Raw genomic sequence first — 27,223 nt, 5'->3', positions numbered from 1 at the left:
TCTTATGGTTTACAGTCTCCCTTTCCCAGAGTGTTTAGCGGCTTCAATTTTCCTTTAAGATTAACAAGCGGCAAGAGGTGAGCTAAATTGGAAGTGGAAAGGTGTCGAGTGCCAGACATTATCCGGTACGTATGTCCCTACTCCTCAGTCAAGCCAAGCCATTGACGAGGAGACCAACAAAAAGAGGGGTTACGATCACGGTATATTTTGTATTTCCCCAGATTTTGACTTCGTGGAACTTAGGCTTTCTCCTGTGAATTCTTTTGTATATTGTCCATCGAGACTTATCCAGACAACACTTTGCACTTTTCGAGTCTTGCAATACAGCTTCTCGGAACATGGGTTCGGTCATAGATTACTCTCAAGTCGAGATTCCCACCCACTGTAAAGCCGGAGTGGTGATCAATGAAGGCCCCGATTTCCATGTCGAGGTACAAACAGTGCCTGTGCCAGAACCAGGTAGGATCCCAATCTTCATTGAAGAGTCAGGTATTCCACTGTACACAAGTTCACGGCCACTGATGCTCTTGTGTAGGCCCCGATGATGTTTTGATCAAGCTGAACTACACTGGGCTTTGCTCGTCCGACATCCATATGATGCAAGGAGACCTGGGTCTCCCGTTCATGTCAGTGTTTGGTGTGCGATCTCCAGGGCATGAAGGTGCGGGTGTGGTAGTCAAAGTTGGAGCCAACGTGAAGACTTTCAAGTTAGGCGATAGAGCCGGAATTAAACCGATAATGGATACATGCGGTTCCTGTGCGCTTTGCTGGGATGATAAGGAGACATACTGCAAGGGCGCAATTCTCACTGGTCTGATGACGGCAGGTAAGGCTGACTTGAATCATTTCTAATGCCCTGGATTGCGGCTCATCATACCAGGTACTTACCAGCAATACTTGGTATCACCGGCACGATATGCATCACCGATCCCGGATGGGGTCCCCGATGAAATTGCCGGCCCAATTATGTGCAGTGCTAGCACTATCTACCGGTCTCTGGTTGAGTCTAACCTTCGCTCGGGGGCTTGGGTTGTTTTCCCTGGCGGCGGTGGCGGTGTGGGAATTCAAGGTGTGCAGCTGGCTAAAGCAATGGGAATGCGTCCGATCGTGGTGGACACGGGAGAATCCAAGCAGAAATTGTCGCTTGAGATGGGAGCAGAGGCCTTCGTGGATTTCAAAGACGTTGCCGACCCTACCAAAGCTGTGATTGAAATTGCTGATAGGGTCGGGGCTCATGGGGTGTTTGTGACAGCCCCTGCTGCTTACAAAACAGCCGTTTCGTTTATCGGAGACCGTATCGGAGGCATTGTGATGTGCATCGGTCTTCCAGTTGCAGGGTCCATGACGATAGGAGCCGATCCCTGTCAGTATGTCTTCAAGAATCTTACCATCAAGGGCACCCTTGTCGGTAGCCGTAGTGATACCGCCATGGCGTTGGATTTCGCACGGCGAGGGGCTCTACGGCAAATCAGTGAAGTGTACCCACTGAATCGCATGCCCGAGGCTGTGGAGAAACTACGGAAGGGAGAGGTGGCTGGGCGGATTGTGGTCAATTTCAATTGGGAGGAGTAGACGGGTGAAAGTATATCCCGTGACATGGATTTGACTTCAATTTGGACTGCTTTACTAAATATAGATTCATTCATTTCAGTCTTGACTAGAATAACCTGGATCTATAAAAAAATTAAAACAAAAAAGTGGACTCGCGGGGAATCGAACCCCGGACCACTCCCATGCTAAGGGAGTATTATACCACTAAACCACAAGCCCAGTTTGATGAAGATGGCTGCCCATTAATGTAATATGACCCTAATTCAAAATCTCGTGCCATATTGTGGCCTCCCTTGCTCTTTACCGACAGGTTGATTTTCCAGAAATTTTCAGAGAATTTAGAACGACAATTGTCCAAGGTACGGCTGGGCCTGAGCAGCCTAAATAGGTGTGATGGCAGTCCTCTCCAATTATCCAGGGTACAATATGGACGCGTTGATATGACGTGGCAGCCAAATGTTGCGAAAGCGTTGTCAATCTCCTCGGGACAAGGCACTTATTCAACAGGATAAATATCCGCGACCCCATATAGGGATCTGCAAGGGCGCACAATGCGGGGAAGCCGGGGACTGTCCGGTGGCCCTAGCGGAGGAAATCAGACATTGCAGCTCCTCCTTACCAACTTCGTCTGCCGTACTGTCGATCAGCGCTATGAAGGGCTAGTTACGTGACGCATTGGCACTTGGCGTTCCAATTGAAGCCTTAATTTGAGTTTTACGCCATATTACCATGGGCCGACAATTAGCCGGCAAACACACTGACCTCTGAGGGGAATCATTATTTGAGGGGACCGCTTCCTAGGCGTGATACGGAAAACCTGTCTAATAGATACCTCAGAAATGCGATTGCCGTTCATTTTCCTTGCTGCTTTGGCTGTGGCTATACAGGCACAGGAAGTATACTTGACAGCAACCGGTTATTCTGCTCGACCACAATGTACACAATCGAATATGACCCCGAAATACCAATTTCAGCCCTTCTCCTATACTTTGAATGAAACAGTTCGGTAAGAAATTTGTAGAACTAGTTTACAACATCGCTTGCTAATTGAAGTATGAGATACGCAACCTCTGTCCCTTCCCCGACGACAACACGGACATATGGCCCACGTTATACAGACGCAGTCAAGCATTTGACCACTAGCTGGTCGACCTCCACGTGGGGCAGCTGGGTTCCGGGGCAAACTATTATCAGCGCCACTGACACGGAGGACCCATATGGACAAGCTGCGTGGTCTTCGATGTGGCTACAGGCAGATCTTCACAACTATGTAGGTCGTGTGCTCTGGGATTCCTTGTGTAAATTGCAGTTGAAGCTTACTTGCGTAGACCACCACTGGGTTATTCTCGACAACTGTCAGTCCCACACCCGTGCCCAGCAGTGAGCTGGTCTTGCCACCGCGCGACTATTTTGGTCCTACCGACTGCTATAATTTCCCCAAGGACTTTGTGTTTGGGGTTGCAGGGAGTGCGGCGCAGATTGAAGGTGCAATTGGGTTGGATGGTCGATCACCTTCGTTGTTGGAGAAATTGGTACCCGACAGCAAGCCAAAGGACTATGTCACCAACGAAAATTATTTCTTGTATAAGCAAGATATACAGCGACTAGCTGCAATGGGTGTCGAGTATTATAGCTTTACAATCCCCTGGACGCGGATTTTGCCTTTTGCTCTTCCAGGAACACCTGTCAATCAACAAGCCATTGATCATTATAATGACTTGATCGACACAGTTCTCGATGCAGGAATGACGGTAAACATCCCAAATATCTCGATTCATACCTGTTAAATGCCAGTATTCTAATACATTTGCAGCCAGTTGTCACAATGCTTCATTTCGACAGCCCATTAATGTTTGTCGCCAGCGACAATATCACGCGACACCCAGATATTGGCTACAACAATGCCGGCTACCAAAACGAAACTTTTGTCGACGCATTTGTCAACTATGGAAAGGTATGGTTTCTATTCCACAAGTCATCAATCCCCATGCAAGTCTGACGTGGATCACTTCCTAGGTTCTGCTTTCTCATTATGCAGACCGAGTCCCAATATGGGTGACCTTCAATGAACCCCTGCTCTACGGATTCAATTTCAAAGGAGCGGATCACGTTGTCAAGGCACATGCCCAGATCTACCACTTCTATCATGATACATTGAAGGCTACAGGGAAAATTGGCATAAAGTTCAACGACAACTTTGGAGTGCCTAAAGATCCGAAAAACTCTAGCCATGTCCTCGCGGCTGACCGCTTCCAAGAAATGCAACTGGGTATCTTCGCAAATCCAATATTCTTGGGTAAGCAGTACCCAAAGTCTGTGTTAGAAACACTCCCCGGAGCCAAACCCTTGAGCAAATCCGAACTGAAATACATCGGCCACACATCCGACTTTTTTGGTATTGATCCGTATACCGCTACGGTAGTATCTCCGGCCGAGGAAGGCATCAAGGCTTGCGCTGCCAACCCGTCAAGCTCGAATGATCTTTTCCCATATTGCGTCAAGCAAGAAACAAAGAATGTTTACGGATGGAACATTGGGTATCGCTCCGAGTCCTACGTGTATATCACACCGACGTATCTCCGAGAGTATCTCTATTACCTGTGGAATACTTTCCGACACCCAATTCTGGTGTCAGAGTTTGGGTTTCCGGTACATGCAGAAGCAATACTGGAGCTCTCTGACCAGCTATTTGACTCTCCTAGGAGCGTGTACTATCTTTCCTACATGTCTGAAATTCTCAAGTCAATATATGAAGACGGTGTGCATGTCATGGGAGCCCTTGCTTGGAGCTTCGTCGACAATTGGGAATTTGGGGACTACACACAGCAATTTGGCATTCAAAGTGTCAATCGCACCACCCAGCAGCGGCACTACAAAAAGAGCTTCTTTGACCTGGTTGATTTTGTGAAAACTCGACAGCCGAACAAAGACTAATGTAGCCTAGAGCTAATATCAGGTAGCTAGAGTGACAAACCTAGGGTACACTTGATGAACTAGCAGATTGAATCACCTTCCTTGCAGACCGTAAGTAGTAATAAGAAAGGAAATTGGCATATAGGATCTCGTGGCGGAGGTCTTCCTATGAGGTAATTCATTTTTTCCCTTTGATTATTCGGTGTAGCCCTCAAGTAACGTGGCAAAAGATTCCCTGCCGGGTCACCAAGGGATCTCTTTGCCATCATACTGATTTGAGCCCTCTCGCTTCTCCCATCCAGGGACATGTATGTTCACAAATTTTCCATTCTGCTCCGGCGTTGCCTTTTGTATGATATCCAGGACCTTCTCGGCACCGACTTGAACCGGAAGATCTGCTCGCTTGCTACCAAGGTCAGTGCGAAGCCACTTTCGACGTTAGTAGATCAACAAATGAGTGGAAAGGCTTCACCTACACCAGGACTGATCGCAAGAAAGGTGAAGCCATCAGCCGCATATTGCTGTGCATATTGCACAGTGAGCATGTTCAAGGCGGCCTTTGAGATCTTATATGCCGGTGACGGCAGAGGTCGAAACGCATCAGCCATAGCCATGGAGCCTAAAGTAGTTGATCTTATATTTCGGTCAGCTTCTTAGCATCGTATAAAAACCTCCGTGTGGTCTTTCCCACTATACTCACATGTTGATCACCGTTTTCTTCTCGCCTTTGCGCAGAAGTGGCAGGAAAGCGCGCGATACAAGATGCGGCCCAGTAACATTGACATTGAACGTCTCATTCAGATTGTCCCTGTCAAATCAGTACCAAACGAGTCTTCTAATGAGATATCCAACGTACATTCCTTCCAGTCCTGTTAGGGACCAGTCACTCACTCCCGCGTTGTTGACCAAATAGTCAAGCCCTTTCCCTTGCAACTGGCGCTCCACTGCCGCCACAGCCTCTTTCATGCTGGATTCATTGGTGACATCTAACTTAACTATCTGCACTCGTCCTGCTGATGCACTTGAAATTTCCTTCAGTCGAGCAGAATTGTCCTGGCGCGCAGTGGCGATGATTGTCCCCACTTCGGTTTTAGGCAATGTTGCTAGACGGGTGATCAGCGCCAATCCGAGCCCTCGAGAAGAGCCGGTCACTAGATACGACGCCATAGTTTATTTATGGAGGTAATGTTCAGAAAAAGCTAGCTGGCAGTATCTTAATTGGAAAGATAGGATGGGAGGCTTGAAGTGTGGTGATTGCGTAGAAAATATGATGGGATGTCCCGGGAATGGATAGTCGTGACTCGTAGATAAACAGAACCTTGTGGGACTTGCCTCCAGGTTAGACATATAATGTAGACATATTAGGTTGCAGGTTGCTTCATACTTCTAACTAAGAACATTTGGAAAATAATCGAGAAAATTGAATGTTTATAGTATCCGTGTTTAAGATACGTGATGTTGAAGTTATCAACGGCTGTAGATATATATTGTACTCTGTGACAGCGTGATTTTCAACAACGGCTACTTTTTAGTCCCATCAAGCTGACAGACTGAAAGTTACTGGTATCACTGATATTGTCAAGATATGAAAAGAAAACAACTTTACCAACCGGGTAAACCAACTGTGAGTCTGTGAGCATCCACCCCAATGTTAGGCACGATCACGTGCAACTTACGTCACCGAATTGAGCTCCCGATTAGGTCGTCCACTTGTCCTTCCTTATTTTTCCTCTCAAACCATTGGTTTTTCCAAGTTTCACAGAGGGAGGTTATTAAGGTGCATTGACACCATGGCCGACTCCTTCACTCTGCCTTTGCGCCCTATCCCCGAGAAGCGTGAGCGTCCAGATACCTTGCCTGTGGAGATCGCGCAAATCAACAATCAGTGGGGCTCTTTTCGCGAGGTGAACGAAGATGTTCTCCGAAACAAGATTGCCGAGGAGGAAGAAAAAGATGGCTTGGACGAGGTAGACGAGAGTGACCAAGATGCGACCGATCTTGACTCTACAGAGCGCTTGGAGCAACTGTACAAGCGGCGTGCAGAGATCACTCAGTTCGCCATGTGAGTCTGTCTAATGGCTTTAAAATCATACTCGGTGCGCAAGAACTGATAACTTTCCAGGCAAGCTCACATGGAGACCATGTTCGCCCTCGACTTCGTCTCCCTTTTGCTATCCAAGCAGGCCCCGCGTCAGGCCGAAACCTCCATGTCGGCCTTCCTCAAGCAAGTCGCACCTCTTGGTTCCCTCAATGCCGAGGTCGTGATCCCTCCCCCGAAGCCGGAATCTACAATCAAAGATATATCAGCGGTATCAAGGGGATGGCGGATCCAAAATTTCAACGCGGCGGCAAACAAGCTTCTGCAGGCCGCCTCTAGACTTGAAACTGAAGTCGCGTCGGAGACTCGATATTGGAATGAGGTGCTGGCTGTTAAGGACAAGGGATGGAAAATTTCTCGTCTCCCGCGTGAAAGGCAATCGCTAGGCGTGCAATATGGGTTCCTCGAAGGTGAGCGCATACCGATGTGACGGATACTGCAGGAAGCATCTGCTGACCACGACTAAATATAGCCACACCGGTGTTCCGCGACCGCGGCCTTGCTTCCTTACGTCGAGCCGAGGATGGGGCTTTGTTATTAGATGAAGGACTGATCCCATCCAAAGCCCGTTTTGTCCGGGTGCGGGTGATACAGGATGGCAAGCTTTCGGGAAGCTCTAGACCGACGCGTTCTACCTTCAACGGCAACGCAACGATTGAGGATCGCATTCTGCAAGCGCGTGATACTGTTTACGAAGAGGAGCTGTTCCATGAGCTAGTCCGAGAGGCTCGAGCGATCGCTAGCTTTGGCGTGACGACACGCCAGAATCTCATTCAAATTCCTGCTTCCGATAACCTCGAAATTTTACTGGACTTGGTTGATACTGATGAAGATACCTCGCAACCCGAACATGATATCTCACAGCAAGGAACTTCGCTTGCAGATGGTTTGGCACATACCATCCGGATATTATTGGCATATGCCCACCGTCAAAACTTGCGTCGTCGGACTATGCTTCCGCTTCCCCTGACCCCGAAAACGCGATCTGTTCCTGAACACCAACTTATTCGCCCGGTTCTAGCTTACATCAAGCATATGTCTGATGTACGCTGGCTCCAGTCATTACTCAAGGATCTCTTCGGTGTTTTGCAATCAGCAGGGTTGAAACCTCCAGCATATACCACAAGAGTCTTTTCAACAAAGAGGCAGAAACAAACCTCTACTGCTCCAGTAGTGGAGACCCTCATTGGACAGTTCCTTACCCCCTTGCTGTCTACCTTCCATGGGAAGCTTTTGACCCCTCGGGGTTCTTTCTCTATCGCAATTCACACCAACCTTTCCTCACCCCCCTTCGGCACCACCTTTGATGTGTCATTCAATATGCCCAAGTACCCGGACCTTGAGTCCCCTGGTAAACTTTCTCAGAGGGAAGAAGTGGAAGCCGCCATCAACCACCTCTTGTTGCTGGATGTTGTTTTTACTATCTCATCCAATAGTGGTTCACTAAAGTCTGAAAGTGACAAGGACCAAGCGAAACGCAGCTGGGAAGCGATTTACCCTCAACATGGTGAACTTCTGATCCCTAGCTCCAAATCAGAAAGCCGAAAAAAGATGAAGATTGCTTTGTCCCGTCATGAACTGTCTGTCGAGATCTACTCCGTGCGCTGTATCGACGGGACCGGCCGTGGGAATTGGGAAAAACCCTCTTCCCACTCAATGCCACATATTTGGAAACCATCTCCTATTGCTGGCTCACCCAACCAACCCTCTTTAATGGATTTTGTGTCCGCCGCTGTGTCACGGTAGTGACCCACAGAGAGCACACATTGCCACTCCACTCTAGGCCGCCTTGAGCCGATACTCGCTCCCCGATCTTCAATCAACTGGGCTTGTGGTTTAGTGGTATAATACTCCCTTAGCATGGGAGTGGTCCGGGGTTCGATTCCCCGCGAGTCCATGTCTTTTTGTTTCTGAATTTTTTTTGCGTGAAGCAAGAAGTCGTAATGGCTCGCTCGCGAAGTGAAGTAGTGGGTCTACCGCAAAAATTTTCTTCCCCATCTATTTTCGCAAAAATCAATACATAATAGAGACAAGAGTTGCATACCCTGTACAAAACATGGCTACAAAAGGATGAATTGAAATGCACTTCCATTTGAGTCACGAACATACCGAGTGAGGACCGGCGTGCCCAACTCATAGCTTCGACCTTAGTCCATTGACGGCCCTTGAGACTGTGAGCGTCTCTCGGAGTCTCTTTTCGCCCAGTCCATATGAAGCTGGGAGCCAATCACTGACATCCTCACCCAGAATCATCAAAGCCAACGCCTCGCCACTCAGCAGGCTGTTTGCCATACCGTATCCATTGAATGCAGCAGCAATCCATTCGCCGTCCCCTTCCCGACCCGTCATCTCTGGTGACAATCGCCCGACAATTGGCAGACCATCAGGGGAATAACCCATAACTCCACTCCAGGAACTGACCAGACGCCAATCGGATTTGTCGTTTTTGCCGAAGAATCGTGGGAGGACGTCTTCCAAGTGCTTCACGGAGTCGTCAGTCACAAAGCTGTCATCTGCGGATATTGACTCATCAAAACGCGCATGCTCGCCGCCGAAGTAGAAATAGCCGGTCTTTGCACTCTGTCCTAGGTAGTACAGTCCAAATCCAAGACGTTGGGTTGCAGGATCGTAGGTCGGAGGGTAGTGGAAGCCCCATGACACAGCTGTGCCTTGATTTGGCACAGCATTCTGCGGATCTTGAACTGTCATTGTCCCTTTGAAAGGATAGACAAGCCCTCTTAGATGAGGAAGGAGATGTCCGCTGTAGCCATTGGTGCAATGAACTACAGTCCGCGCTCGTAGTGGACCGCGAGAAGTGTGCAGTGTATACGGATAGGCAAGTGTTGAAATGTGCTCAACGGACTCAACCGGTGTATGTGTCTCAATTGTCAGGCGACCTGGGTATTTTTCCAAGAGTGCCGCGAAAACTTTGGTGACAAGACGATATGGCCAGACTGTCCCAGCAGGAAGCAGTGTTCCTCCAGACGCTCCATGAATTCCGTATTCCTAAAGAAAAAAAGATCAGAATGACACTATAGATCACACCGGCGAAAAGACTCACCTTGAGCACAGCATCCGCATCTAAAATTGTATATAGCCCCTTCTTAGAAGGATGATCGATTTCCAGCCGCGCGATACTTTTCTTGAAGTCGTCAAACTTCCCTTGGGTCAAAAATACTCGTAGCTTCCGCAGACGTTGCATCTCGCTCAACTCCACGGCATCATATTCTTCAATCAATTCCTGCATCTTCTCCAAATTGCGGAACGTAAAGTCCACAATCTTGCCCGCCGTCTCGACCCCATGAGCTTCTGCAAGATTCATATACTGCTCTCCAGCATTCGCAGCCATCTGTCCACCATTGCGCCCAGTCGCACCCGAACAGAGCGTACGGGCTTCGAGAACGGTTACTGTGGCAGTAGGGTGGCGTTCCAAGAGGGATCTAGCTACCGATAGACCCGTGATACCGGACCCAATGATCGCAAAATCTCGGTCAGTTGGCAATTTTGAGGATTGGACGTCGGCGAGAGCATGTGGAATATGTTGCCAATAGGACTCGGTGGGATTGGGTCGTGGTAGGCCTGGATCAGCCGTAACGAGGCTGAAAACTAGACAGTGTTAACCTTTCTATTTATACTACGGCAGAGTCAAGCTGACCTGTATCATTCGGCGCCATGGCAAATGATGTAGAAGGCCTAGAATTCGGTAAAACAAATCGAAATGTGCGATTGATGCTTTCCTCAGAAATAAGCAAGTTCTTTGGAGAAAATAGGAGCTGTTATCGAGTAAATATATGGATGCAGCTAACATGCGGGGTTGATCTTATCTCAAAGGATCGAACTGCCCAAGTGGGAATAGAGTGAATTCTGTGTGGCATCCCGATATCGGAATGATAGACTATGTTATTTATTTACATGAATTGCTTGGTCTAAACCGATTAAACATCTAATCAGGTAAACAATCCTAGTAGCATCTGTTTATTCATAGTAACGACCAAGCTTTAGGTGAGACCTCGGGAATGGAGATAAGGGCTAGGAGCCGAGGGGGTATCTAGTGTCTAAATTTGGCTTTTCTGGATAGGCTAAGCATTTAAACATTTAGCAGTCGACCTTAGGCAATTTGATCCTATCCTCTGAGTCGAGATCGAACGCCGAACGCCGAACACTGAAGATAAGATAGGAGGGAGAGAGGAGAAGAGAATGAGAGAAGTAGACAAGAGAAGGGGAGACGCCGATGAAAAAGGTGGAGTACCGTAGTGGATAGCGACCGTTGGCAGCTAAAAACCGGCTACCTAAGTGTTTTATAGCGCTCAGTTTGTTTTGTATATACCTCGTAGGTACTATCCCTTTCACCCTACACTGCAGTTTGCGGCTGATTATTCTCGATAGACATCTATGGGCACCTCTAAGACCCTTTGAAAGACAACTGCAAAAGACATAATACTAATTTGATTAAATCTCTAACATCATCCATACTACATTAACATGATATTAGAAGTAAGATATTGTTGGCACACCCCTCTAACCTGGTTAGGCCAGGTCTTTCTTGGCACTCCATTTTTGTGTAATTGAAATCTAAGTCGGAAAAATTATAGAGCCCTCCTTTAAATAGTAGCAAAATCAACAGTTCACTTGCCATTTTCTCGTTTGGTAAATTGTGTAGGTAATGATCTTTCCGCATCCGGAAGGAATCATAGTTTATCCCCAATTCAAAACAGTTCACATACCTCGTATACTTCCACCCGCTTGCGTAAATACCACGAGAACGTGACCATTCTCCTATCTATTTAAAACAAGCCGAGAGGAATGGCCTGGTGTTTCGTTTTTCACACTCTTGGGCGCGCAGTGTCTGCGGGTCATCACCGTTATAAACAATCCATTACCTTTCTTCAGCACTGACCATGATGCCACAGCCAATTGTTTCCGTGTTAACGGTCACGGCGTTACTATGCGGTCTGTTTTACTTTTTCGTGGCCTCGCACAATTTCTCAGTCCGAAACATCTCTCGGTGCGTTGTATTTTCGTTATTCCGCGGAAACTTCATTTGGCAATCTAACCAATTGTAGGGAATACTCGGCGCTGCAGATGAACAACGGGTTCTCCTTTATCCAAAACCTTTACAGGCCCTACATACACCCAATAGACGCCCTAGAATTCGATGATCAGAATGGGAAAACTTACTCACTACCGCAAATGCCGAGATTTACGAAGCCCTTGAGAGATAAACTCCTTATTTTGGATGTTGACACCCGGCCACTTGATGGACCAGGTGAACTTTTGAATGGGAGCCGACTGAACATGTCAAGCGCTCATCATAGCACAATTGGTAGACTAAGCCACTACATATACGGTACGTCTCTGCTATGTATGTTCCTTACCACCCAACACTGACCATTGTAGCTACAATACATGGCTATGATTACAAGCTCATCCAGGCTTCTTGCCCTACGGGTCTTCATGGCACATGGAGTAAGGTGACGGCGATGAAGGAAGCCCTGAAATATTACGAATTTGTTATATTCCTCGATGGGGATGCTATGATTCGCCATCCGCACCTTCCTATGGAATGGCTTTTCAACTACTGGGACATAACGCCCGATACACTCGTCGCCATGGCACTCGACCCAGACGAACCACAAAATCGGGACGCGAAAGGAAAAACACTCTTGAACACGGGATTTATTATTGGACAGAAAGACTCCAGGACGCAGGAGCTTTTTGAAGCGTGGGAATCATGCCCTACCGACATTCGATACCCCGACTGCTCTAAATGGAGTCAGCAATGGTCGCATGAGCAAGCTGCCTTCGGGAATTATCTTCGATATGACACTGCGCTAGAGGGAGAAATAAAGACTCTTTCATGCGCTGAGGCGAATGGATACCCTGAGATGGCTAATATAAACTGTACCGGGGATTTTGTTCGGCACTATTGGATTTACAAGGATCTGCTGCCGGCTACTGTTGAAAAATCGATTACAGAGTATTTCCTACCCAGAGTGCAGCAGCTCTTTCACCAGAACTTCGCCAGCGTGGTGCTTAATATAAGCGATTCCGTGGTGTCAAGCATCAAGGAGTGATGGATACAGTTGTTCACAGGTCCAGTGTTTACATTCTAAGAAGAGTTTCCTAACTGTTGTTATTCTCTTCGATTGTCTCATTTTTTTTCAAAAAGGAAACTAGAGAATGCAAATATGACCTGTTCTACCTTGCATCTAGACTTGACTCGAGAGGGTGATCATGCTGCGTCAACAAAAATAATCATGTACAGCGAGTCAGCGAGAATTTGACAGCCTTGATAGCTAATAGCCACTAATTGGTTCTCATTTGACTGAGCGGGCATTTGTAGGCGAGCGTTTCTGGGATCAGTTTGCGTAACCCTAGTGGCCCCAGGGATGAAATCCGCAGTATCATACTGCGGTGGTGCTGGACGGCTAGCAGTGGCCGGCGGACGCGATAGCCACCTCGTCACCCAAGCCTGCCAGTCTTCTAGACTAGGCTGCCAGATAGCAGCGCGCACAAGAGCTGGGTCTTTAAAAACCATGATGGCGCCAATCCCCCCCCCCCCCCCCCCCCCCCCCAGGTAAATTATACTGTGGGTCAGACTTTCGGTGGTATAGAAGCCTGAACTCGTTATCATTGTTTGTACCACTCGTGTGAGGAACAAAAAGTGCCAGGGTTGACTTTAACCCTGTAATGCTCAACGCACGAAACCAAAATCTGCCAGACTCAAAGATTTCCTCAACCATGCGGTTGATTTGTTTACAATATAGCTAAGGCAAATTGGCAGAGAGGATATTAGTTGCAGCCATGAACTACTGCAGACTGGGATAAACCGAAGTACACACACTATTTGGGTTTCTGTGCAGAGCCATCCATGGAAACCTACAACCTGTAAAGGTGGGCGGTACATTTCCAAAGTTGCTGTCTTCTCATATTACCTAGATACGCAGTTTTCTACTTCTGCTCTTCTCTTCACCTCTACTATTCTCTGCAGCTTGAATTCTCTGTGCCTAGACCGTTTTTTGCACCTTCACTTTTCTCTGCGCCCGCCGATTTGTCCGCGCCTCGTGGTTTCCCTGAATCTTTACTTTTTCTTACTTTTTCCGACGACTTTACTTGCATTTCTTAACACTTTGACCAGCAAGACGTCCTCATCACTATGGATCGTCGCAAGCAGGCCAGTACCGACGATTCGGAATATTCTATCACTGAATCAATCAAGGATTTTGCTCCCACTGGTTTCCAGTTGGCAAAAGATACCCTCTTTCCCCTGGAGGACATCGCTGCCGCAAAGCCAGAAGATATCCTGACACGGATGCTCTCGACTAAATCCTACATATCAACTACCTCTAGCCTCGCAGAACTGAACAACGCAGCCCGAGATAACCCGTCGCAACATCACTTCCTGGAGATCGGACAAGGACAGTGCGGTACTGTCTACGCCATTGTTGGAACTGATACCGTCGCGAAACTTCCCAACTCCCCAGCCAAGGTCCCCCAACTGCTTATTGACTTCAAGATGCACGCCTCTGTCAAGGAAGCAATGGACGATGTTGAAAATCTGATGAAACTGGACATCCACATTCCCAAGTTGTACAGCTGGGAAACGCCGGAGTCGAACAGTTTCTGGATCAACAACAGCCTTTATTTCCCCAAAACTGCAGATGTGCAGAATTTCGCTCTGATCTCAAGCCGTGTCTTTCCCATCCCTCTCCCAGTTAGGGAAGCTATAGTTGATGTTCTTTGCCCTCCAACCCTTCAGGAGTACAAGTCGGAGTTCCTGGCCAAGCCAGAGAACAAGAACTGCTTGATTCGAGTCTATCTCGGACGCCGAATGAGGAACAGGACCAACCCGAATGTGAAGGATTTCAAATTACGCAATTTCCCGCTACATGTCAACGAAATGGAGTTTTTGCAGCTGGACACCTCTGCGTTTGCCCAGGTCATGGCTCAAACCCTGGCCATTCTACACTGGAAAGCCGGCGTTGATGGCAATGACGTAGAGTTCATTCTTGGTAGCTCCCCCTTGTTGTCTCCAATACCGCGGTCAGATGAGATTACGGGAGTGGGTGAGTGCTCGCTAGGACATCGATTTGACCTTTCTCGCCGGTCAATCAGCCTGTGGCTTATCGATTTTAATATGTGGGTGCTATTCCCGAATATTGCTGGACACTGCTAACATGTCGATAGGTGCGCAAAGTTCGAGAAGAGCCCTGCAGGTCTGAAACTAATCGTGGACGCTTTTATCTGGAATGACCCCTACTACCCGTCACCCGAGTTGACCACTGCTAATGATAAAAAGCTTTGGTCTGAGTTTCGCAAGCGGTACCTTGAGGTTAGCCGTGTTCTGACTACGAGCGCAATGCCTGGGCAATTCATTGCCGAAATTGAGAACCGAGGACGTAAGGCAAATGTTGGGGAGCTTTTCTGATAACCAGGACGGACCAAGTACGTGCAAGTGCGTTGTTTTAATGAATGATGGGGGCGTTGTTTTTATTATCAGGGGATTTGATAGTATTATTAGCTTGCTTTTCCATAGTTCTATAGTCGCAATTGAAGGTTCATGAACACGATAAGATATACGAATCAATAAAATGGCACGGTATTCCATCTTCTTTCAGGGAGACACAATACACGATATTCGTATAGGTGTCAGCCTAGCCCGCCAAGACGGCATCACACTGATATTTTAATCATGCCAAGTTGAATCCAAGGATAACTTTTGTTTTCTCTTCGCCTTTAGTTCCGCTGTTACCCGAGGGCCCATGCATGTATCCGACGATAGTAAGATCATTTGTTGTACCATAACAAAGCTATTTTGTAAATACCTACCTCTTACGTGGGATCTCAGGGGTATGAGGATTAGACAAGGAGTTGCACGCACAACGTGTCACTGCAAAAAACCTACAACTGGTGGAGCACTCTTATACCGACCAGGGGCTTCCGAGTGAGCGAATCGAGTTTCACAGGAGCAATCACGTTCTAGGTATAGGAGCAATATTAGTACGGAAAACCATGTGACAATATGCGCGGCATCGCTCCTTTAGTGCGAGTCATATGCACCGAGGTTGTGTGAATGAACCGGTCAGACCATGTTTGCCAAGGGTACACGAGTGGCTAGTTGTACAATAATTGTTGAACCCATAATAATGAATACGAGGTTGACGACCATACGGAGAACATTCTCGCGAGAAAGACAATAAATAGCAACATTGGAACGGGGCCAGAACAAACAGAACAAACAAATCAAACAAATCAAATAGTATCAGTGACGTCAAGTTGACATCTCACCGCCCGTACTAAACCTAAATCGACCGGTGACATGTGTTTGCAGCCAAAATGTAAGGGAACGCAGGTACCATGAAGGGTCAGACCACTGTAATCTCAGGGGGAGGCATATACGAGGCATATACAGGCAGTCCAGAATAAATACAGTCCAGTCCGGTTCAGCATTTTCTCATTTTCCTCAACAGTTCCTTATGTTTCTTGAAATCCAACTTGATAACTTTTAGCTTCAAGTTGTTTCTGTGACGCAAAGCATCCACCTACCGCCCAATTTCTCTCACCGGATTGGGTTTGACCCCTCCACACCCCACCCATTCATAACTTGGAGCTTTACAACCCTTATCGGCTTCTTTTTTTCGACTTGTTTTCTTCTTCCTAATCACTTTTTATCTCTTTTTTTTGTCTATCGACCTGAGATACAGGTCGAAGCCTTCAATTCAATATGGAGCCAATCAAGATTGCCAATCATCCGGCTAAGAGACGCCGCATCGGTGTTCTCACCTCTGGTGGAGATGCTCCCGGTATGAACGGTGCCGTGCGGGCCGTTGTCCGCATGGCAATTCACAGCGACTGCGAAGCCTACGCCATTTTCGAAGGATACGAAGGACTGGTAAATGGCGGGAATATGATCCGCCAGCTGCACTGGGAGGATGTCCGCGGTTGGTTGTCCCGCGGTGGCACCCTGATCGGCTCTGCTCGCAGCATGGCATTCCGTGAGCGTGCTGGCCGGATGAAGGCAGCAAAGAACATGGTCCTGAAAGGTATCGATGCACTGGTCGTCTGCGGTGGTGATGGCAGTTTGACTGGTGCCGATGTTTTCCGTGCCGAGTGGCCCAGCTTGTTGGCAGACCTCGTTAGCTCGGGGGAGTTGTCAGCTGAGCAGGTGGCACCCTACAAGGTGTTGAACATTGTGGGCCTGGTAGGTTCGATCGACAATGACATGTCTGGGACAGATGCCACTATCGGTTGCTATTCGTCCTTGACCCGTATCTGTGATGCCGTCGACGATGTCTTCGATACTGCATTTTCCCACCAGCGTGGTTTCGTCATCGAGGTGATGGGCCGACACTGTGGATGGCTTGCCTTGATGTCCGCTATCAGTACCGGTGCAGACTGGATGTTCCTCCCTGAGATGCCTCCGAAGGAGGGTTGGGAGGATGACATGTGTGCCGTAATCACCAAGGTTGGAATTACTTCAGTGTTGTTCAATATCTTATTTTTACTGATTCATGGGGCTTGACAGAACCGAACCGAACGCGGCAAGCGCCGTACAATCGTTATCGTCGCCGAAGGAGCACAGGATCGGCAATTGAACAAGGTCTCGAGCTCGAAAATCAAGGATATTCTCACAGATCGGCTGGGATTGGATACCCGAGTAACCATTCTAGGCCACACTCAGCGAGGTGGTGCAGCGTGCGCTTATGACCGCTGGCTGTCAACTCTACAGGGTGTGGAGGCCGTTCGTGCCGTGCTAGAAATGTCATCCGACTCCCCTTCACCAGTTATCACCATCCGCGAGAACAAGATCATGCGGACTCCTCTGATGGAAGCAGTTCAAGCAACGAAAGATGTGACGGCCTTGATCGACAAAAAGAATTCGATGAGGCCATGAAGCTGCGTGATCCAGAATTCAAGGAGTACTACAACGCCTATTTGGACACTGCAGGCCAGGACCAGAAGATGATTCTTCCGGAAGGCAAGGTATACACCTAATTCCACAGCGCATCCGGGCTCCTCAGGCTTCCTAGATACTTACTATATCACAGAGAATGCGAATCGCTATCATTCACGTTGGTGCCCCGGCTGGTGGTATGAACCAAGCAACCCGTGCCGCCGTTGCATACTGCCTGACTCACGGCCACACCCCACTGGCCATTCATAACGGTTTCCCCGGATTGTGCCGTCACCACGACGATAAGCCAGTCAGCTCAGTCCGCGAGGTCAGTTGGCTGGAAGCTGATAGCTGGGTCAACGAGGGTGGTTCGGACATTGGAACTAACCGTACCCTGCCATCTGTTGACATGGAGAGCACTGCCCAGTGCTTTGAGCTGTACAAGTTTGATGCCTTGTTTGTTGTTGGTGGTTTCGAGGCTTTCACGGCCGTTAGCGAACTGCGCCAGGCTCGTGCAAAGTATAATGCGTTCAAGATTCCGCTCATCGTGCTCCCAGCTACAATTTCCAACAACGTCCCCGGGACTGAATACTCATTGGGCAGTGATACCTGCCTGAATACCCTGACCGTCTTCTGTGATGCGATTCGTCAATCCGCCTCCTCTTCTCGCCGCCGAGTGTTCGTGATTGAGACCCAAGGTGGCAAATCTGGATATATTGCAACCACAGCTGGCCTCGCTGTCGGTGCTGTGGCAGTGTACATTCCCGAGGAGGGTGTTGATATCAAGATGCTCTCGCGTGACATAGACTTCCTGCGTGAAAACTTCATCCGCGACAAAGGCGCTAACCGTGCAGGCAAGATTATTCTGCGTAATGAATGTGCGTCCAGCACATACACTACGCAGGTGATCGCCGACATTATCAAGGAAGAGGCAAGGGGCCGATTCGAGTCTCGTGCCGCTGTTCCCGGTCACTTCCAACAAGGTGGTATGCCTTCCCCAATGGATCGTGCTCGTGCTTTGCGTATGGCCATCAGGTGCATGCAGCACATCGAAGGATATGCCAATAAGAGCGGTGATGAAATTGCCGCGGACCCTCTCTCTAGTGCTGTCATTGGTGTCAAAGGTTCACATGTGCTATTCTCCCCCATGGGTGGTGAATCTGGACTGGAGGCTACCGAGACTGATTGGGTCCGCCGTCGCCCTAAGTCCGAGTTCTGGCTTGAACTACAGGATGTTGTCAATGTTCTGTCTGGACGCACCTACGCTACCAAAAACGAGACCTGGTCCTGCTACGAGAGTACGTAAACCGACTGCGACCCTGCTTATTTGCTTTTTCATCCCCGTTCAAATCGTTTCGTCGCTGCTCGCTTTGCTCCCCCGTACAGTCATCATTTCTGGTGTCCCCTCATACGAATGTTAACAATTGTCGTGTTTCCTACTTTTCAGACCCTTCGACAGTCCGATCTGTCCCCTCGGTTCCCAGCTCCCCTTGAAAGGATTTCCACCCACAGGACCACTTATTTCCAACCAACAATGGAATCCACGCCAATGATACACCCGGGATATGCTTGAATGTTTCCCCCAAGTACTGGCCGGCGAGCCATCCACTAACTTGTGATGTGGAGGGCGATCGCACTGAACGTCAGTTACGCGTTGTATGGTGCTATGCAATAAGTCCTCAAGACCCAAGGTTGGTTTACGTGAGTGACATTTATGCCTGGGAGTTCGGATGATCATGCCTTTTTGTTTGATGGTTTTCTACCCCCCTTGAAGACTATTGATCTGCGACATACAGTGCGTTGTAGATAGAACCATCAATCTGAATCTTGAAATTACTTCAAATGAACCAAAAACGCTATGGGCGACTGCTATCGTGAGGATAAAAGAGGTAGTGCAAAGACAGACAGACCGGTGTATCAATCGCAACACTTGACACCGAACTCGCACAGAATGAACTCCAGATAGATGCATTATTCCACCGTTCAACGTGGAGTTCAATGACTACGAGTACACCATCTTCTCCAATTCATCGAGTAGCTCCACTGTCTCGGCAGGGCTTGCAATCCAGGCAGTCGTAGATGCAAGACGGGCCTAATCAGAAGAAAAGATGTTAGTCTGACTAGTAGCCAAGGAGAGTTCTATAGTCTTCCCACCTTGAAATCATTAGCCCCAGCTGATAAGAACTGATCACCAACATGCAGTGTTTTAGCTGGATCGATGCCACCGAAATAGCGCTGACATACGCGCACACCCCATGATTTGTCGCCAATATCCACAAAGACATCGTTGCCACCGTTGAAAGCACAGAATGGCAATCTTGCCCCAACAGCCGAACGTTGAACCGTGTTCTGCACCACCAACACAGTCTCCTCCAACTGCTCGCGACTGATTCGGACACCGTTTACCGGGTAGACACCAACCGCACGATCCTTGCGTAAAATAGCAGCCGGCAGATTGAGATTGTCAGCACAGGCTCGCAGAGCAGACTCGGCAATATCAAGCAGCTCGGTAATATCATCACCAATCCAGGACTGCATTTCATCTAGCAACCATTCATTCCGCGGCACATAGGTTAGTCGGGCATTTGATGTCGGGTCGAAGCGGAATAAGAAATTGCTCTCGCCGCCCATGACAATCAGTCCTTGTTTCTGATCGGCTGTGAGAGTAGTCGATTCGTGCATCGCATCAAGCAGACCCTGAAGGCGCTCGTAATATTTTGGCGCGTCGGTGTACCCGGCCGCGGTCACAATGCCGACCTTGCGGTCTTGTTCAAGGAGTCGCAAAATCCGTGGGATGACTGGGTTGTCGGATGTGAGACAGGCGCCGTCATCGTAGAGCGTTACATCTCCATCGAATGTGACTAGTTGCACCTCGCTGGAGCGAACAAGACCCAGCACCTGGGCGGAGTTCAAAATAAGTCGGATATCGTTGAATGAAGGGGCCACGAAGCGTCGTCGGCTGATGAATCGCTGCTGATCTTGATACTTGAATGCATCTTCCAGATATAGCTTGGTGAAAAATGTGCCCACTGACGGCACCAGAAGGTTCAATTTCGATTTTCCGGGGGCATTGCGTTCATGGTGTTGGACTTTAAATACCGATTAGGGACCATCCCCGATTTCTTGATTTCTAATCCCCACTTACTATGATCAAGCATCAAATTCTCTACATCTCGCATAATCTCTGCATAGCGAACTTGGGTGTCGGCCGCGACTGTCTTCAGCACCTCACCGTTGTCCTTGTAGATTGCCGTGGGCTGGGAATGCAGGACAAAGGGGACGGCCAGCAGACCCTAGAGGGATTAGAATTGGCGAATACGACATGACTGAGCGAGACATACTTTGATCCATTCGATCTGCAGATTGTTAGGCAGACTCTTTAATCTTTAGATATGTAGTACCGACTTACTAGTTGATCCCGGCGATGGGTCTACATGGCTATGGGGTCAGTGAGGGGCACACATATTCTTGCGGAGATAGCCGTACCTTGAGGGCATCTAAGAGACGTTAGTGGAGGGCAGTGAGATAAAAAAGACGCGATGACGTACACTCAACCCTATAACGCGTTGTCATGATGTGATTTGAGGAAGTTTTGGGGAGAAAGGTGGTGCCTTGATGGCTCGGGGGTGGTTGTTTGCTTTGGTGCACGTCCCTTTTGTGAGAAATTGTGACTCACGCGGAGCTCGGAGTATAGACATACGAAGGAAATGATATATCTCGGAGTTGACTATTACTCTATTGGTCAATTTAGCCTCAGTCTTAATTACTGAGAATCTAGTTCGGCCTTATCTTCGTACTAAATGACCACATCTGGACCCTTGCTCGTAACGCGTGCAATCACTATTGGTCTCCCAAAAGTGCCTCAACGCAAAATACTGCGGCCTATACAAGGCATCACCAATTTGAAAGCCATTTTGGATGACTCCGAGTGCCGAAACAAGCCCTTCAACACTGCCACGGTGTCTGGCCAAGAGCAGGAAAAGCTTGATTAGAAAAATGAGGCCTGGGAATGTAGACTAAGCAGAAATATAAATATTTGCGATGGTGACCCTTTTTTTATGTCCAAAAATCACAAAATCATTCAATATCAAAGCAATCCTTCCCTTTGGAGGAATCGAACTCTACTAAAAGAAATACTAGCTGTATCTATACAGTCCACTCCACCAGCCATGAACATGTCTGAACATTACGATGCCCCACCAATGTATTCCCCATCTGAGGAATTCAATTCCACCCTCGATGAAAAGACTGACAACCCCATGATCCTCCTACCCGAGAAAAATGAGCCCGGGTTTGCTGTTGCATCTGCTCTGAGACGAGGCCTGCAAATACCATCCAGATCCGCTGCCTGCACATCAGGATTCGAGTATCCAGACGAACTCTCTCATTACGGCATCTCCAAAGACCATTGGGCGCAGTTCACACAAGTAGTCTGCGACGAAGCTAAGCTTTCACGTCGGCAGTGGACCACTGTGATTGGCAGAGGCCTGGGTACAATGGCAGTGGGCGGACTGATGGTCGGCATTCTGGGTGCTATCCCCGCGATATTCATTGCCCGCCTTACCAGAAATCGACGAGAACAACGGAATCTGATCTCGGCAATGGCTGGAGCTCGTGGTGAGCATCTTGCTCGTCATATTTCGCAGTGGAACGAGACGGTCTTTGGACCTAGGGGTGTTCTGATCCGGGTCGATTTGCCGGATGAATATTTGAATGATATGGAATATATGGATATTCGCACAAGTGGTGGATCAGCAGGGTCTGTTAAGAAGTCTCGGGATAAGGCTGCGCTCAAGGCGAGAATTGTGATCATCCCACTGGACGGGCCGACGTCAACGGGGAATTCCGACAATTGGGGTTGAAGGAATGATCGAAATAAGGCGGGAACAGAAGCACTATTCATGTATTTCAGCGGGTTTATGGGGCAAGAATTGGTTGTTATAATTCAAAAGGGATTTATTCATTATGTTAGTTTCATTAATCATGACCAGCAAATGAATACTAGAGATATCTAGAAGATATTCAGACTCGGTTCTCTCTGTCCTGCCTCTCAACATGTTGAGCCGTTCCGTGCGTCTGCACCGCCATCTCCATCTTCTCATCCACTACCTGGTCACGTTCATCGGCATCCCGGTTACCATACCGGCCAATCTTGTACCACGGCAAAGCAAATAGACGATCCATACTCTCCAATGAGCGGCCTGCAGTCTCCGGAATACTAAACCAGACCCAGATACCACCGATAACCGTAATGGCAGCAAAGCACCAGAACGTACCCTTGGGGTCAATTCCACCCTCTGCGACGGGCAGAAGCATATTGGGAACTGCGCGCGCATTACCATACTGGTTGGCAAAGTGGAGAGTCATGGCCATGGAAGTGCAAAGAGCACGGATGCGCAGCGGGAAGAGCTCTGCAGTCAGCAGATACTGCATTGAATTCCAGCCGAGAGCCCATCCAAAGCCAGAGAGGTAAATCATTGCAATGGCGCCCTCGCTAGCGCTCTTCTTGTCAGCCGGTACCTTGTAGCTATCGTCGACGCCCATTTTGGGAACGGAGGTCAAGAAGCCGGCGATGTAGATCATGGCAATTGCTTGCAGGGTGATACCAAGGAGGAGCGCTCGCTTGCGTCCAATTACATCAACCAAAAAAAGAGCACAGAGAATTGCGGCAACCAGTTTGATGATTCCGAACACAGCAGTGACCAGCAGAGACTCGTTACTGCCTGTGACTCCTAGCAACTTGAATAAATCAGGAGCGTAGACAGTGATACTGCCGGCTCCGGACCACTGCGAAAGAAGTTGGGCCATGAATGTGAGGTAAACTCGGTAGAGGTTCGATGGGACGAGGAAGGTTTCCTTGATCACGCCCATAGCGCCAGACCCCATTGTGGCCTCCATCTCAGCTGCATGTGTCGTTTGAATACTGGATATCTCGCGTACGACATATTCATCGTCGGATGGTAGCCCACGGATTTTTGAGAGATTGGAGATAGCTTTTTCGAGCTGGCCGCGTTTGACTAGATATCGGGGTGATTCGTGCTGGAGGAAGGAGAGGAGGAATATTAAGCCGGCAAAGATAATATGCAGACTCGTGGGAACGAGCTATCTTCGAGTCAGTATTGATAATATATGGTACGGAGTGGATCACACATACCCATCGGTTGTGCGTGTTGTCGCCGAGGTTGATTTGGCAACCATAGTTGGCGAAATATGCAAGGACAATACCCAGATAGACAAAGCCTGTGAAGACACAGGTACAAAGACCACGGATAGAAGCGGGGGCCTTTCTTCGTTAGTTGGTATGGATGTATGACTGGGATAATGAGCAACTCACAATTTCAGCAAGATATACAGGAGCAACGACAACTGTCTGGCCCACACCGAGTCCAGCAATAAAGCGACCAGCATAGACAGCACCTAAGCTGCCACCGTTACCCATGAAAACCGCGATTCCCACAATCCATAAAACACAAAGTTGGCGGGTTGCCCAGATACGACCGATGCGATCACAAACTAAGAACGCACTGTATAAAAACAGACCGGGTTAGTGAAACGAGATCCGATATAATAAAGATCAAGGAAGAACCCACAAAAGAGCGCCTCCAACAGATCCAATCTGGACCATTGCAGTGACATTTCCCTTGATGTTGGTCTGTTCCACTTGGCTGTACGAGTCATAGTTGATGTAACGTTGAAAGTCTTTAGAATTGAAGGCACCTGAGATCAACCCCTCATCGACACCTCGGGCAGCGCCCATCAGGCCAAATGAGATGACCGAGAACCATAATCGCCAGTTGAAAACCTCCTTGGGCTCACCCAGGTCTTTGAGGCGGAATATATTGACTGGTTTCTTTGCTCCGCCGGCCATGATGGGCAACACTCAAGTATGTAGTTGAATGCGGGGATAATCCGGGGGTAGTAGGAGAAGAGGAAAAAAAGCAAACGTGAGCCAGAGCAAGGGGTCTTTATAGCTATGAGATGTTGGTCCCACGACATGCGGGGAAATCTGGGGGCGGGTGACCGGAAATCCCAGCCCGAGAAATATGTCAAGACCGAAAGATCCCTGTACTCCGTAGTTCAAATGAGCTGTGGACTGGTGAGACATGATACACATGATACACCGGGACAAGCCAAGACCCGGGGAACAGCGCCAAGAGAGCTTGCGTCTTCAGTCCCAAGTCCGAAGTTGCCGTCTTTCTCTTTCCAGGGATATCTCAACGGAACATGGCCGAGTTCCTGAATCACCACGTGTTCCCTTGGATTGAAATATGCAGCTTCCCTCGAGCACTGTAGGGTCACGGTGGCTCGCTTGTTTCCTGTCTTGTATGTTCATTCCCAGATGTTCTTGACATTCTACTCCGACGCAGGACGTACTGGAGTACATGATCTGCCAAGTCTATTGTTTTCTTCATCGAACCTTGACAGTGAGTTTCGGACAACGTCCGGATGAGAATGTGTGTGCCGTACGTGGCTTGCGGGGATTATACTAGCCTATTTATCGCGGGGCGAAAACTAGAGAAAACCCCATCCATGAACGATTTGAAGCCACTGATTGGTTCACAGACCACCACAACAAGAAAGAAAGACGATTTCCTTGGCGTGGGGTGCGCTTGGACACGCCGATCACCAAAGTCTCTAGTTATTCCTCGCGTGTTTTGTAATGAACAGGACCGTACCGACATGATCGGCAATCCTTTGAGCCATGTGCAATTTCCTGGCCACATATGTTTGTTGTAATTCGTTATTCAAGTCTGCCAATCACGGATCTTTGAAGTAAGACCCGTACAGCTCTAGAACATTTGGTTCATTCTTCGGCTGCTCAAATGAACCGAAGAATTTTGGATCTAGAAAATTTTACGCGTATAACGCCAATGGAGTCCTCAGATAGCCTATGTCTTTGCCAATAATTCATTGTATGTTCGAGACGAAGGCTAGTGAGGAGTTCTAAGGTCATGAACCGGGGCAAAATTGATTACTCGAGGTATAGAACCTGGCTATGGTCGCAGGCGGAAACCAGGATTGCGCCAGTCCAGGTCCTGAATCTGTTGGGGGGAAAGTCCCGCCAAGGCGCTGTGGACATCGACACGCACACGGCGCCGGTTTTCCCATATGATATATGCCCATAGACTGGCCCCAAGAAGGAGAATGACGGTTGAAGTTGCGAAGTTGAGACCATTACCAATAGGGTAGTTAGGCCCATCAAAAGGCAAGAATGACCAAGTGCTGATCAGCCCACCGATATTGCCGAACATCACCGTGGTTCCAATAGCCGAAGATCTCGCAGTGTCTGAAATCACATTTGCCGATGCGATTGCAGGACATAGGGACCCAAAGGAAAATGCTCCACAGGCAATAATAAAGGTGGCCCCATATCGGACCATACTGGCTTCGCTAGCCAGGAACATGATATAACCTATAACGATCCCCGTAATGATTAGCCTGGAACCTGGTATACCCTGCAATCCTTGTACTTTGCAACCAAGGTTGCTCAAGGAGCTGAGACTTACCGGTCATCATTAGCGGCGGGCAGATAATGAAGAAGATTAGGCGATGATCAAATCGCCAGCTGAGGTAGGGGAACAGCACAGTGAAAAACGCGCCGACAACATAAGGAGGCACAGTGTGCAGCTGTTGAGCCACCACAGTGGCATCGGGGTAAATGGTTTTGACAATAGTAGGCGCAAAGAACCCAAGCCCCTGAACGGTAATGTTGTCCAACATAAACATTACCCCAATCACGATTGTTACCGGGCTGAAGATACCACGTAGTGTCTTGGCTACATCGAATTTGTCGAGGACCTCGGTCGCGCCAACACGTTCCGATTTCACACGGGCAATGGCTAGATCCTTCTCTTCCTCGGAGAGCCATTTGGCTGTCTCAGGTCGGTCGGTCAACGTGAAGAATGAGATGAGAGCAATTCCAATGGTGACGATACCCTCAATCGCAAAAATCATACGCCAGCTGCGGAGGGAACCGAAATGATCGAGCATGAGAATACCCGAGGCTAAAAGACCACCGAACGCTCCAGCGAGAGGAGCCATGACAATATATAATGATAGCCGGAAGGCAAGTTCACTTCGTCGATACCAACGTGAAAGGTAGTATGCGATTCCAGGCATGAGTCCTGCCTCGAACATGCTAAAGGAGAGGTTGTTAGCACTGTCGATTTTGCGGACTCCAGGGCACATACCCCAAAAGGAAGCGGACACCAGATGCGCTGCGCATATCAGTGACAAAAGCCGTGGCGACTGAACAGATACCGAACCCCAATGTGATCCCTGGTAGCCACCACCCCGGTCCGATCCATTTGCACATGAGATTGCTGGGAATCTCAAAGATAATGTATGAGATAAAGAATATCGACAGCACAGCATTGTAATCATAGCCCTTGAGTCCAAGGTCCTTATCGAAACCGGCCAATTTAGCGTTGCCTGTTCCAGAAAAGAAACGGATTAGTGGTTGAACTGGAAATAAAACTCGGAATATAACAACCGGGGTTGATCACATACCAACATTGGCTCGATCGATAAAACAAAAGAGATACAGGATTGCAACAGTCGGGACAATATACAAATCAATCTTGAGTCGCAATCGTGACTCGGCGGCCTTGTCAAATTTTAGCAGTGGCTGGCCATGTTCGTCTGTCGCGAGTTGGCCCTTTTCTGCTGCACCATGGGTGCCTTCGCCCATCATATACTCTTTGTGGTCTAAAATGACCTTTTCATCACCAAGAGGCGTGGTGCCTCTCTCGGCGTCAGCCATGTTG

General features: G+C 48.5%; 14 protein-coding genes across 14 annotated transcripts; 8 read left to right on the top strand and 6 right to left on the bottom strand.

Moving 5' to 3' along the window:
* Positions 1-338: 338 nt before the first annotated feature.
* On the top strand, positions 339-1,572 carry N7518_004431 (zinc-dependent alcohol dehydrogenase; the record flags this gene model as incomplete). Its single annotated transcript, XM_057185358.1, has 3 exons — positions 339-459; positions 536-826; positions 881-1,572. 3 exons carry the CDS (start codon positions 339-341, stop codon positions 1,570-1,572), a joined length of 1,104 nt encoding a protein of 367 aa, XP_057042128.1.
* Positions 1,573-2,390: 818 nt separating this feature from the next.
* N7518_004430 (glycoside hydrolase family 1 protein) lies at positions 2,391-4,485 on the top strand (the record flags this gene model as incomplete). Its single annotated transcript, XM_057185357.1, has 5 exons — positions 2,391-2,557; positions 2,611-2,821; positions 2,880-3,302; positions 3,365-3,505; positions 3,568-4,485. 5 exons carry the CDS (start codon positions 2,391-2,393, stop codon positions 4,483-4,485), a joined length of 1,860 nt encoding a protein of 619 aa, XP_057042127.1.
* Positions 4,486-4,707: 222 nt separating this feature from the next.
* Positions 4,708-5,631, bottom strand: N7518_004429 (SDR family oxidoreductase; the record flags this gene model as incomplete). The annotated part of the gene is made up of 4 exons (XM_057185356.1): positions 4,708-4,893; positions 4,941-5,097; positions 5,165-5,272; positions 5,321-5,631. The coding sequence occupies 4 exons, from the start codon at positions 5,629-5,631 to the stop codon at positions 4,708-4,710; spliced, it is 762 nt and encodes a 253-aa protein (XP_057042126.1).
* Positions 5,632-6,049: 418 nt separating this feature from the next.
* Positions 6,050-8,308, top strand: N7518_004428 (uncharacterized protein; the record flags this gene model as incomplete). The annotated part of the gene is made up of 4 exons (XM_057185355.1): positions 6,050-6,077; positions 6,166-6,526; positions 6,587-6,972; positions 7,035-8,308. 4 exons carry the CDS (start codon positions 6,050-6,052, stop codon positions 8,306-8,308), a joined length of 2,049 nt encoding a protein of 682 aa, XP_057042125.1.
* Positions 8,309-8,695: 387 nt separating this feature from the next.
* Positions 8,696-10,236, bottom strand: N7518_004427 (NAD(P)/FAD-dependent oxidoreductase; the record flags this gene model as incomplete). The annotated part of the gene is made up of 3 exons (XM_057185354.1): positions 8,696-9,568; positions 9,624-10,168; positions 10,218-10,236. 3 exons carry the CDS (start codon positions 10,234-10,236, stop codon positions 8,696-8,698), a joined length of 1,437 nt encoding a protein of 478 aa, XP_057042124.1.
* A 1,686-nt stretch (positions 10,237-11,922) lies between these two features.
* N7518_004426 (uncharacterized protein) lies at positions 11,923-12,636 on the top strand (the record flags this gene model as incomplete). Its single annotated transcript, XM_057185353.1, has 1 exon — positions 11,923-12,636. The coding sequence occupies one exon, from the start codon at positions 11,923-11,925 to the stop codon at positions 12,634-12,636; it is 714 nt and encodes a 237-aa protein (XP_057042123.1).
* A 158-nt stretch (positions 12,637-12,794) lies between these two features.
* N7518_004425 (uncharacterized protein) lies at positions 12,795-13,100 on the bottom strand (the record flags this gene model as incomplete). Its single annotated transcript, XM_057185352.1, has 1 exon — positions 12,795-13,100. The coding sequence occupies one exon, from the start codon at positions 13,098-13,100 to the stop codon at positions 12,795-12,797; it is 306 nt and encodes a 101-aa protein (XP_057042122.1).
* A 618-nt stretch (positions 13,101-13,718) lies between these two features.
* Positions 13,719-14,990, top strand: N7518_004424 (uncharacterized protein; the record flags this gene model as incomplete). The annotated part of the gene is made up of 2 exons (XM_057185351.1): positions 13,719-14,701; positions 14,750-14,990. 2 exons carry the CDS (start codon positions 13,719-13,721, stop codon positions 14,988-14,990), a joined length of 1,224 nt encoding a protein of 407 aa, XP_057042121.1.
* Positions 14,991-16,286: 1,296 nt separating this feature from the next.
* N7518_004423 (uncharacterized protein) lies at positions 16,287-18,950 on the top strand (the record flags this gene model as incomplete). Its single annotated transcript, XM_057185350.1, has 5 exons — positions 16,287-17,027; positions 17,088-17,323; positions 17,347-17,545; positions 17,611-18,754; positions 18,904-18,950. The coding sequence occupies 5 exons, from the start codon at positions 16,287-16,289 to the stop codon at positions 18,948-18,950; spliced, it is 2,367 nt and encodes a 788-aa protein (XP_057042120.1).
* A 508-nt stretch (positions 18,951-19,458) lies between these two features.
* On the bottom strand, positions 19,459-21,029 carry isn1 (IMP 5'-nucleotidase ISN1; the record flags this gene model as incomplete). The annotated part of the gene is made up of 7 exons (XM_057185349.1): positions 19,459-19,548; positions 19,611-20,545; positions 20,602-20,749; positions 20,798-20,812; positions 20,866-20,886; positions 20,943-20,953; positions 21,005-21,029. The coding sequence occupies 7 exons, from the start codon at positions 21,027-21,029 to the stop codon at positions 19,459-19,461; spliced, it is 1,245 nt and encodes a 414-aa protein (XP_057042119.1).
* Positions 21,030-21,256: 227 nt separating this feature from the next.
* Positions 21,257-21,448, top strand: N7518_004421 (uncharacterized protein; the record flags this gene model as incomplete). Its single annotated transcript, XM_057185348.1, has 1 exon — positions 21,257-21,448. The coding sequence occupies one exon, from the start codon at positions 21,257-21,259 to the stop codon at positions 21,446-21,448; it is 192 nt and encodes a 63-aa protein (XP_057042118.1).
* A 177-nt stretch (positions 21,449-21,625) lies between these two features.
* N7518_004420 (uncharacterized protein) lies at positions 21,626-22,318 on the top strand (the record flags this gene model as incomplete). The annotated part of the gene is made up of 1 exon (XM_057185347.1): positions 21,626-22,318. The coding sequence occupies one exon, from the start codon at positions 21,626-21,628 to the stop codon at positions 22,316-22,318; it is 693 nt and encodes a 230-aa protein (XP_057042117.1).
* Positions 22,319-22,478: 160 nt separating this feature from the next.
* On the bottom strand, positions 22,479-24,324 carry N7518_004419 (putative MFS quinate transporter; the record flags this gene model as incomplete). Its single annotated transcript, XM_057185346.1, has 4 exons — positions 22,479-23,558; positions 23,611-23,739; positions 23,791-23,980; positions 24,047-24,324. The coding sequence occupies 4 exons, from the start codon at positions 24,322-24,324 to the stop codon at positions 22,479-22,481; spliced, it is 1,677 nt and encodes a 558-aa protein (XP_057042116.1).
* Positions 24,325-25,450: 1,126 nt separating this feature from the next.
* Positions 25,451-27,219, bottom strand: N7518_004418 (putative MFS transporter; the record flags this gene model as incomplete). The annotated part of the gene is made up of 4 exons (XM_057185345.1): positions 25,451-25,869; positions 25,964-26,595; positions 26,648-26,888; positions 26,967-27,219. The coding sequence occupies 4 exons, from the start codon at positions 27,217-27,219 to the stop codon at positions 25,451-25,453; spliced, it is 1,545 nt and encodes a 514-aa protein (XP_057042115.1).
* Between the last annotated feature and the right edge of the window lie 4 nt (positions 27,220-27,223).

The sequence above is a fragment of the Penicillium psychrosexuale genome (assembly GCF_028828465.1).
Source record: "Penicillium psychrosexuale strain IBT 29551 chromosome Unknown utg000003l, whole genome shotgun sequence".
Taxonomy (NCBI): domain Eukaryota; kingdom Fungi; phylum Ascomycota; class Eurotiomycetes; order Eurotiales; family Aspergillaceae; genus Penicillium; species Penicillium psychrosexuale.
Note: the sequence above shows the minus strand (reverse complement) of the source record. Positions and strands in the feature narration are given on the sequence as shown.